A 10206-nucleotide genomic window follows, 5' to 3' on the forward strand; every position below is an offset into this window, starting at 1 on the left:
CACTGCACTTAAGGACGTGGCTCGGCGTGGCTGATGCAGCTTTTGCGTCACACCACCGGTCGCAAGTCGCTGTGCTGAAGGCCCGGGATAAACAGTGACTAAGACACACCCAGAGCCCTCACCCTGTGAACGTCAGCCTCATGATTTAAGTCTCCTGGGAATTCCAGCAGACCCTGATTCTGAACACAAGGACTGCGCTAAAGTACCTCTGAGTCCCTAGTGCCTAATGCCACGTCGGGGATACAGGAGGCTCTGAGGGATATTTTATGACTCACTTTCTTAAATAAGAAAAGGCTCCTAGTGCTGAGTACTTACCAGTGAGAAAATTCCGCAGCCGTCCAAACTGCACTTCGTACTGCTGGGGCTCTGCCTGGCAAGGGGCTGCAGACACGATGTTGGCACAGCCAGACTCTGACTGGACTAAAGAGGAAAAGACACACAGGATGGGGCGGGAAAGACAGTCGTTAGCCCGGTATAGCTCCATACAGCAAGGCACACAGAGGCAAGCACGCAGCAATGACAGCTGATGTCTCAGCAGATTTTCAAAGACAGCAGGGTCCTGGTTAGTGTGACAGCCTGGTGACACCTGCTTGTCTCCCCTCCCTCCTGACACCCGATTAAATGAGGACAGAGGAATGAAAAGGTCTAAAGCACAGGACAGATAAGATGAACAGGAGAGGACAGCACGTAAGTTCACGAGGCTTATCTGCAAACGCGTGACCCCATGCTCTGACACTTTACAACAATGTGCCCCGGTGTGGCCCACAGTCAACGCTGTGCAGGCATTTAGTAGGCCCCCCCCCTTTTTTTTTTGGTCCTTTTTGAGACCGGCCGCACCGCGCTCAGCCAGTGCGTGCACAGCGCACGGCCATCCTATATAGGATCCGAACCCGCGGCGGGAGCGCTGCTGTTCTCCCAGCGCCGCACTCTCCCGAGTGCGCCACAGGCTTGGCCCTAGTAGGCCCTTTCAACCTGGAAATTCATGTCTCCCAGTTCTGAGAAATTTTCCTGCATCGTTTTGAATCTCCTACGATGTCGAGGTTGGACCTCCTGAACTGATCCTTTAATCGTCTCCCCCGTGTTCCACTTGTCCTTTCACTCCTGTCTCTGGGACGCTTCTTAACTTTCGACCCTCCTACCAGTTTTTCATTTTTACTAACGTGTACTTAATCGACAATGCTTTCGTTGTCTGTTCTTTCTTTTCCCCCTAAACAGCATTATCTTCTTGTTTCAAGGCTGTGATGATGGCATCTTTGAAGTTTTCTCCTGTTTCTTTCCAACTGTCTTTCATATGACACACGTTTCTTCCAGGGTCTGATGGTCCCCAGCTGTGTGACAGTGAGGCGCCCCAGCGTCGACAGCAACTGCGTGTGCTGTGGCCCGGCCCATCACCCAGGACAACCTGGACGGGCAACTTCCCAGCACTGACGTCTCGGGCAGGTCAGACTCACCAGGTAAGAGTCTCCCTCACTTTGTGGAGGATTCTCCAGGCAGGTGAATTGGGGAAGGAGGCTGGAGTCTCAATATTCACTAAGTAAACATGCACTTCATCTCCGTTCTGTGAGTTTAAGCTTTCCAAAAAGAAAACCCAAGTTCCCCTACCCTTTTAACAGGGGGCAGGGGTAACCTGCGACCTGCATGAAACACTAACACATTTCAGACCACGGAGTGAGGACAGAGGAACGGTAATCAGTGCAGCAGGACCCAGCGAGCCACGGCACGACGCGATGCGTGCAGAAAGGGGGATGCAGATGAGATGAGAAGGAAGCCATCGTGCCCCACAAGGCCACAGAGACAGCGGAGCAGGGCCTGTGGAAGGCTGTGCAGGGACGACGCCTCCCTCCGTGTTGCCGGCACCTCTAGTTAATCAGTCACCAAGTCCTGGATTCCTAAATCGCACCCCTCCTCCCCACCCCATGGCCACGTCCTCCATGCAGGCTGCACTCTCTGCTCCCTGCACCTGCTAACTAGCTGCCCTGGATCTGACAGGGGCCTGCCAATCAGTGCTGCACCAGAGCAACTTCCCTCAGTTCACACTCCACAACCGGGAGATCCTGCTCCAACCTGCCCCCGTAACCCCGACGGCTCCTCAGAAATTCAGCCCATGGCCGGTTGGCTCGGTGAGAGCACAGCCTCGTAACACTAAGGTCAAGGGTTCGGATCCCTGTACCGGCCAGCCGCCAAAAAAAATAAAACCTTTCCTAAATTGTAAAATGGGAGTGATAAAGGAAACTCCGCCCATTCCTTCTACTGTTTAGTGACCAGGAATGAGACCTTCCGGAAGCCGCATTGACACGCCGGCCTGATCAGATGACACTCTGCTGCGCGCCTACTGAACCAGAGGCATCCACTTCTCAGACTCACCGCACTGCGCCCTTCCACAGTCACCGCCTTCCCTGCCTCACCTCCCGGCTAAAACGTTCAGCTGCTCAGGAGCTGGCATCAAACGTCAGCCACCTCTAGGACTTTCCAGCATTTGGCCCACGGCCGATGTTCAATACATGTCAGAATTCAGAAGACATTGCTCAGATCACTCAAGTAACAGAAGAAGCCAGGAAAAAGACTGACGATCACTATATTTCACGTTTCTCACTCTGCCTGGTGGTTTTCCAGGAATAACACTGTCCCAACAAGCCATTACATCTATACTGAGACAACTAAGGACGGTGAAGCCCTGGAAGGCTGGCCACGGGTGCGCACTCCTGCTTTCTATTGAGGACAGCCCCAGGTTCCAGCAGGCGCAGCGCAGCCGGGGACCCCTCATGCACACTGAAGGCTGCGACAGCGCATTCAGAAGGAATCACTCCAGGTGGGACACCGTGTAAACTATCTACTAGAACAATAAGGCAGCGGCTAATCTACACCAAGGCCATCATCTGTCCCTGCTGCTGTCAAGGGGAGCCTCGTGGAGCCTGCAGGAAAGGAAGAACAGGAGGATTGTCCTCAAAGAACTAGAGAGCAGGTTCCTGGCTGGCTTCTGTTAGTGTCTCCAGGAGTCAGAAGCCACTCCTTCGAGGACACGCTCAGGTTTTTACTGTCCTGTCACTCCTTCCCCACAGCAATGGCAGCAGACCCTTAAGGCGAGCGCGATCTGGGTGCTTGATTCTGACAAGAACGGACAGAGGGACTTCAAGTAGCTGCTGCTGCAGCGTGGGGACAAAGCTGCTGTGTGATGGAGCAGGTGGTGACAGACGTTTGGAAGAGCTGAGGAAGTCCAGGAACAAAGAAGCCAGGGCCCGGTCTGAGCACACCAGGAGGGAGCCAGGGCTGAGCTGAGACAGCACTGCCACCCCAGCACCACGCACAGCCACTAGGTAGTTCCTCATCACCAGGGCCATCGCAGCAAGTTTTACTTTCAAAATCTTCAGAACAGAAACTCAGTATAAGAAAATCATATCACATAAAACCCTCAACTCACAAAATAGTGAAGTAATAATTACTTGTTATTTCAGATGGATTCAAGACGAGTTTTTCTGAAACAGAATCTGATTTCAAAACAACAAAAATCAAAAGCAAATTTTAAAACCCTCAGGAGCATGTCTACAGTACCAGTACTTCCAACCACTGACCCTGAAGTCCTCGGTCACCTGGCAAACCTGAGGTCCACCTACAAGGGCCACGCTGGAGGAGAAGGGCCTGTGCAGGAAGGGACAGGGCCGTGTCCCTGAGGGTTTATGCAAGGAAAAAGCTGCACATGCCAACCTGGAAGCTCTGCAGAAGGAAACAGGCTCAGCCAGGGGACCCTGCAGGCCTCCGCGTGGTGGCCATGGGCACGTGAGCCTCAGAGGCAGCACCGCCCCGGGCTTGTCCCACTGTTACCTGTGAGGTTGGTCGCCATCTCCTCAGCGGTCTGCGACAGCCGCAGCCCTTGCTTCAGGGGACCGTCTGCGTCCACGTACTGCCGGCGCTTGAGGTAGCAGGACACGGCCATCTGAATCTGCTCGGTGCGCACTCGTCTCATGACCTTCGGGAGGAAGCACAGGACGCAGAGTGTGAGGGCCCGCGGCAGCCGCGACCCCAACACGGCGTCCACAGGGCCAGGCTGGCGGTGGGAGACCGGCCACGTGGCCAGCTGTGCGGCCCAGCTCGGACGCGAGCCCCGGTCCCCAACTGCCTGCCCAGCACCCTCCCCGTCGTGTCTGCTCTTCCAGGGGCAGCAATCCACAGGTCACCCCCAAGCTCCACTCAGCACCACAACCTCACCCCGCCCCGGGGACCCCTCACCAGAGACCTCACAAAGAGCAAGCGGGCTGGCGCCTCTCGGGGCCTCTGGCTTCCGCCTGCTGCGTGAGCGGTGCCATCAGCAGTGACATGGCCACGACAGAGGCAGGAGGCAGCGTGAAATCCAGACCTGAGCGATTCAGAAACTGGATAAACAGAGGTGGACAACGTGAGAAGCTCGCGACGGGAAGGGGACTGGGTGCTTTTCCTAACCGTCAGGAAAAGGCTGCCAGCACCAAGTCAAGGGTTCGCGCGACGCGGTTTCGTTTTGATCGGTCTCTGCTTCTTTTGCTGCTCATCTGAACCGCAGGTGCAGAAAAGCGTCAAACCGAGACTATGCACAAGCGTGTGCGCTGCAAAGCGTCTCCGAGACTCCCATGAGAAAGGGAAGGAAAGAGGAAGGAAACGCGCTGAACAGGGCCAGCTGTCTGAAAAACTCAGGTTCACAAAAAAAAAAAAAAGAGAGAGAAACAAGAAAAGGAAAAAAAGCAACTATTTTCCTTGACTACTAAGTTTCTTATCAAGAATGACAGGAACCTTCAGAACTGCCAGGGCCTCCAACACTACTTTGCCAGACGTAGGGAACACCACAGTCCGGACGACCAGAGCCAGCCAGGTGGACTTTCCAGGGTCACTTCTACCACGTAAAGATACTTTCCCTCCAGGACCAAAGTGTGCTGTCCACTCTAGAAGGCATGAAACACAGCCCGTGATCAGAGGCACCACCGTGACGTCCTCGGGTCCCAGGGCTCCCGCGTTCTGGGTGGCAGATCTGCTTTACATCATTTACTGGATACGTTTCAGGTTTCAGTTTCAGTTACGCGCACCGGCTTTCTCCTTGGAGAGTGCCTTGTTCCTTTTTGTCCTGGTGGCTGGCCAGTGTGGGGACCCAAACCCATGACCTCGGTGTTATCAGGCCGTGCTCTAACCGACTGAGCTGACCTGCCAGCCCCTTCATTCTTTTTTTAAAGATGTAGAATCCTAACCTTTCCAGAAATCTGTTACCTATTTTTACTATAAACATTTTTTAAAATTATATTTGTATGTAATTTTTAGTCATCTGCAATTTCTTTTAGTGTATGATGTGTAGTGAATAAGCAAACATTTTACCAGTTACTGTAGCTTACACATTATTCCAAATATGTAAATAATCATCTGTAAAGAATCCTTTCCTTCCAAACTGATTTGTGGCAGCTCTTTTTTTTTTTTTTTTTTTTTTTTTTGTCTTTTTCCGTGTCCGGCAACAGATCGCAACCCTCAGTGTCGCCCCCGTACTGGGCTGGGACCGGCAATGGGATCGCAACCCTCGGTGTTGCCCTTGCGCCTCGCTCAGCCAGTGAGCGGGAACCAGTCTGTATGTGGGATCCGAACCCTCGGCGGGAGCACCTCCGCGCTTCCCAAGCGGCGCACTAGCGCAGTGCGCCACCGGGCCGGCCCCTGTGGCAGCTCTTTTAAAATATACTTTGAAGATCTACTTTTCAATTCCCTAGAAGTCATACAATGAGCAAACAAAGAAGGCGGGAGAGAGAGAGAGATGCCCACACACAGGTAATATATACTTGTTAGGACATCATATGCACATTAAGCTATTTGCATAGAAAGATCCTATTATTTATGCATTTCATTTCTAGATTACCAAAGAGTACATAAAACATGTTAAAAGGGGGCACTGGGTCTGACATGCTGCAATTCAGTGATAGAACAAAGCACATTCATAAGTTTCCCAACACGGAGCTGTATTTTCTCTACAGAATTTGCCTTACTCGGTTATGGTACATTATTCTTTCACCGTATTGATGACTTTGACCATTTTTTAATTAAGACTTCTAGAATTGCTAAACAAGGACTCTGCTACTTTGAGCATGGGGTCCCTGCTGTCCGCGTTCGTCTCTGAATCGGTCATGACAGACGCTGCTTCTCTGTGGGTGCTAGTCACATCAGCATCACCAGGTCAGTACGACAACATCGGGATCCTTCACAGCTCTCTAACCTGGCTACACACATAACAACCCCTGTGAGTGCGGGTCTGTGCATAAACCTCAACCCTGGAGATGTGAGTCAGTGTTACATTTACAGGAAAAGTTAAAGCACAGAGAGGCCCTGATGGTACTGCCCGTTCCCAAAGTCAAGACACTTTCCCACCCCACATCCCACATCAAGCTGCTTTTAATCCAACTTCAGGAGCTCCCAGGCTCCAGACTCTCCCAGACCAGCCCAATTCCATACTTGAGCCGAGACCAAAACCTTCCCAGGTTCCCTACGTCGAGCTTGCANCGGTCATGACAGACGCTGCTTCTCTGTGGGTGCTAGTCACATCAGCATCACCAGGTCAGTATGACAACATCGGGATCCTTCACAGCTCTCTAACCTGGCTACACACATAACAACCCTGTGAGTGCGGGTCTGTGCATAAACCTCAACCCTAGAGATGTGAGTCAGTGTTACATTTACAGGAAAAGTTAAAGCACAGAGAGGCCCTGATGGTACTGCCCGTTCCCAAAGTCAAGACACTTTCCCACCCCACATCCCACATCAAGCTGCTTTTAATCCAACTTCAGGAGCTCCCAGGCTCCAGACTCTCCCAGACCAGCCCAATTCCATACTTGAGCTGAGACCGAAACCTTCCCAGGTTCCCTACGTCGAGCTTGCAGACACGGGCACACGTGCACGTACCACTGGGAACCACGGGCATGATGGCCAGAGGGCAGGAGCACCTCTGACAGGCCCGACTGACTGGGGGAGCACGGGCTCTGTGATGACAGTGTCCTCGAGGTGGCACAGCATGTGTGCGTGTCTGAGAAGGGGAAACACGAAGGCCATGAAGGAGTAAACAGAAAGGGGAGAGAACAAAGAGGAGGGAAAACCGGCCACGTGGGATTGCGAGGAGCTCGTTTGTAAATACTGATTCTAATGAATGTGCCCAAATTAGCAGCTCCAAGCGTCAGTGTCTCTGAATCAAACCACCATTTATGACAAGGGACCTTCCCTGAGTGTGGCAGTCATCCACCATGGGGCCAAGGATCCTGAGAGCGGGAATGCTGGCGGTTACTCTCCTTTATAACCACGCTGAGCTCAAATGCCAGAGACATAATCCAATCAGTGTAGCTGGACTTTATTCCAGTGTCCATATACTTCCAGTGAAATAAATAATTAACGAAAGGACGGCCTTGGAGAAATCAGTCCCCCCAACCCCCACTGATTTCTGTAGTACTAATATCCATAAATGGACACATGAAGAAAAAAAAATCTTTAAAACAGACATAAGTCTTTTGAGAAACTCATCCATAAGTCTACCACCACAATCTAAAGCAACCTTCCTAGCTTCTCCTATAAAATCTTTTAAATATAAATTGCATTTGGATATAACTACATAATCTTTGTTAAAATTTCATGATTTCTCATAGTTTTCAGTTTACATAAAATACCTTAACTTTTAAGGGTAAAAACAGATGTCAAATACCCTTCTCTTCCTGCCCCATCAGTATTTCTGGAAATTAAAATGAGGATTCTGACATGTGCATCTATTTCTCATAGTTGCAACTCTTCCACCTACACTTCAACAAAGTTGCTTTATGAAACCCCACGATAGATTGTCTCTCAAAGTAACAACTGTGCAGAAGAAGCCACTGCCACACTCTCAACATTTAACTATAGAAATACCAGGGGCAGAGACACAGAGAACCCACACACTGTGCTCAAACACACATGGCTGGCAGGGGCTGCCTGGGGAGGCCCCCAGCCCGCACACTGCAGGCTCCTGCCCCGTTGAGTGACACACCACAGGAGACACTATATGGACAGCACGTGCCTCCGTGAGGCGGTGGCTCTGAGCAGGGGTGAGTTCAGATGAATCTGGGCAAACACGACACACTCCTCCAATAAGTCTTCAGATAGTTGGCCAGTTTTTTTTTTTGAGTAAATGTATTTTTTAAAATTGTAAAATTATGCTTGAAAACACGAAAAAATTGTTTAGTTCTTAGTAAATAAGATGTCATAATTGACTGTAATATCTATCAAAAGGTCATTCTAAGCAGAGCCTAAACATCCAGCCCTTGCATCAATCCTCATGATAAAGCGTATTCCGTCCGCTTTGTGAAGGTATAAATCACAGCTGGAAAGTAAATGAGCCACACCACTCGCAGTTCCCGTCACACCTCCTGTAATTTTAAAGACATGACAGCCTTTCGCATTCAGTCTTTGCTCAGACTGACACACACCGAACTGGGAGCCGGGCTCTCCCCCACGGTGTCCTAAGAAGTAGATCGGCACGTGACAAAGGCCACAGCTGGGGCTCTGGACACACTGCAGAAGCTGGGCCGTGCTGGTGGTGGCCGGGAGCAGGCGGCTGCCCCGGGACGTGTTTCTCCATCATGAGCCGGGCCTGCGATGTCCCCAGCAGCTTCCTGCCCCGGCCACTCCACCTGCACGGTCTCCCTGTGCAGCCCGCCGACCCTGCTTCCACCCTCTGCAGGTTCCTGACCAGGACTTGTGACTCCCCAGCCCCTGTCCAGCCTGACGGCCGCTTTTCTTTTCTTCTGTCTTTCATGGTATGCACCCCTGCCCTGACTACGAGGAGAAGCGGAGATGACCTGGCTGTCACCCTCCAGAAGCTGAGGGCCGCTGCTCAGCACCATCCTTCACGCCCCTCAGCTGCACCTCCTGCTGCGGGGCCTCCTGCAAGCCGCCCTCTGCTCCCCCTTCCATGCTTTACGTCCCCTGCATCATGCTGCTGACACAAGACCTCGCAGTCTCCAGTCCCACAGCCCTCCTGAGTTCAGACTGACACCTCCACGTGGACATGCCGACTTCTGCCTGTAACTCCACGTGCTCACAGTGGAATAAATTTTCCCTCCTAAAACCTCGTCCTTCTACTTTTCCCAGCCGGCTTCATGGGGCCATTATCCTTCACGAGAGCAAAAAACCCAGTAATCGTCTTAAGGTTCCTTTCCCTCTCTCGCTTACTTCAAAGGGGCTGGCAACTCCTATCCTAAACTGGAGTTCTCGCAACTTAACATAAGAAAAAGGAACGTGGTTCGTGCAATTAAACCGCTCCTGCCACCTGACAGCACAGACCATTCAACAGGACGATTCCAACGTCCCCCCAGCCCTACCCACCCTCAGGAAGCACCCAGAGGGAAGGACAAATCTGACACCCGATAAGGCTCCTGCAGGCCGTCTGCGCTCCATTGCAGGTCCTCAGCTCCCCCAGGCAGAGGCGTGGCACAGGGACTTTCTCATGTTCAAAACTCACCTTAAAAATACAGTAATTGCTGTCTCGCTTCTGCCTGGAATTCCTGACATTTTACTTTAGGCTCATGATCTTTGTGGATTTTTATGAACCAAAAAACCACAAATATTTGATTCCTGCTTTAATACTGTGTTACTGCACAGAAAAATTGCTTCTATACAAAACCTCGCTGACGTGGACGAGCACGGCACAGTCTACACAATGGCTACCTACACTACTGCCTATTTTTGACCGTATAAAGAAAGCTCTCACGTGTGCTCTATTTGCAAACACCACTGTGGACAGGAGAAACAAGATGTTCTGCTCCCACAGAAAAGGCAACATGTTTTGCCTAAGCTTCTCGCTGTTCCTGAAACTGAACTCAAATGCAACAAGTGAGGTTTCTTCAGAGGTGTTTTAGTGACCTCGAAACATTTACGTGTGTCTCAGAGTGGAATGATTTTCGATTTGAATGAAAAATGGTAGAGCAGTACTGTCCAAGAGAACTCTGGGCAATGAAGGCAGTGTTCCAGGCCTGCACTGCTCAGCACAGTAACCATGGGCCACGCAGGGCCACGGAGCAATGAAAATGTATCTAGTGCAACCAAGAAATTGAACTGTTAATTTAAGTAGTTACATGGCCAATAGTTACTGTATTGAACAACATAGTTTTACAGCGTATTACTTTGTGAAACATGCATTAGCATCTAAGCTTAAAAATGTTAATTCACAAAGTTCTGCACATTTTTGCTTACTAA

General features: G+C 51.0%; 1 protein-coding gene across 3 annotated transcripts in view; it reads right to left on the bottom strand.

Moving 5' to 3' along the window:
* TAF5L (TAF5-like RNA polymerase II, p300/CBP-associated factor (PCAF)-associated factor, 65kDa) overlaps window positions 1-10206 on the bottom strand; it is a 29910-nt gene that overhangs the window by 17169 nt on the left and 2535 nt on the right. The window contains exons 1-3 of one of the 3 annotated variants that reach the window (XM_008584783.1): window positions 4232-5066; window positions 3820-3964; window positions 316-420 (exon numbers count right to left, since the gene is read on the bottom strand). In XM_008584783.1, the coding sequence (XP_008583005.1) occupies window positions 316-420; window positions 3820-3961 (247 nt within the window). In that variant the 5' untranslated portion in view covers window positions 3962-3964; window positions 4232-5066. Of the gene's footprint in view, window positions 1-315; window positions 421-3819; window positions 3965-4231; window positions 5067-10206 lie in introns of those variants that run through there. The other 2 variants (XM_008584782.1, XM_008584784.1) reach the window with 2 other exon arrangements.

Source organism: Galeopterus variegatus, unplaced genomic scaffold (genome assembly GCF_000696425.1).
Source record: "Galeopterus variegatus unplaced genomic scaffold, G_variegatus-3.0.2 Scaffold3374, whole genome shotgun sequence".
NCBI classification, from domain to species: domain Eukaryota; kingdom Metazoa; phylum Chordata; class Mammalia; order Dermoptera; family Cynocephalidae; genus Galeopterus; species Galeopterus variegatus.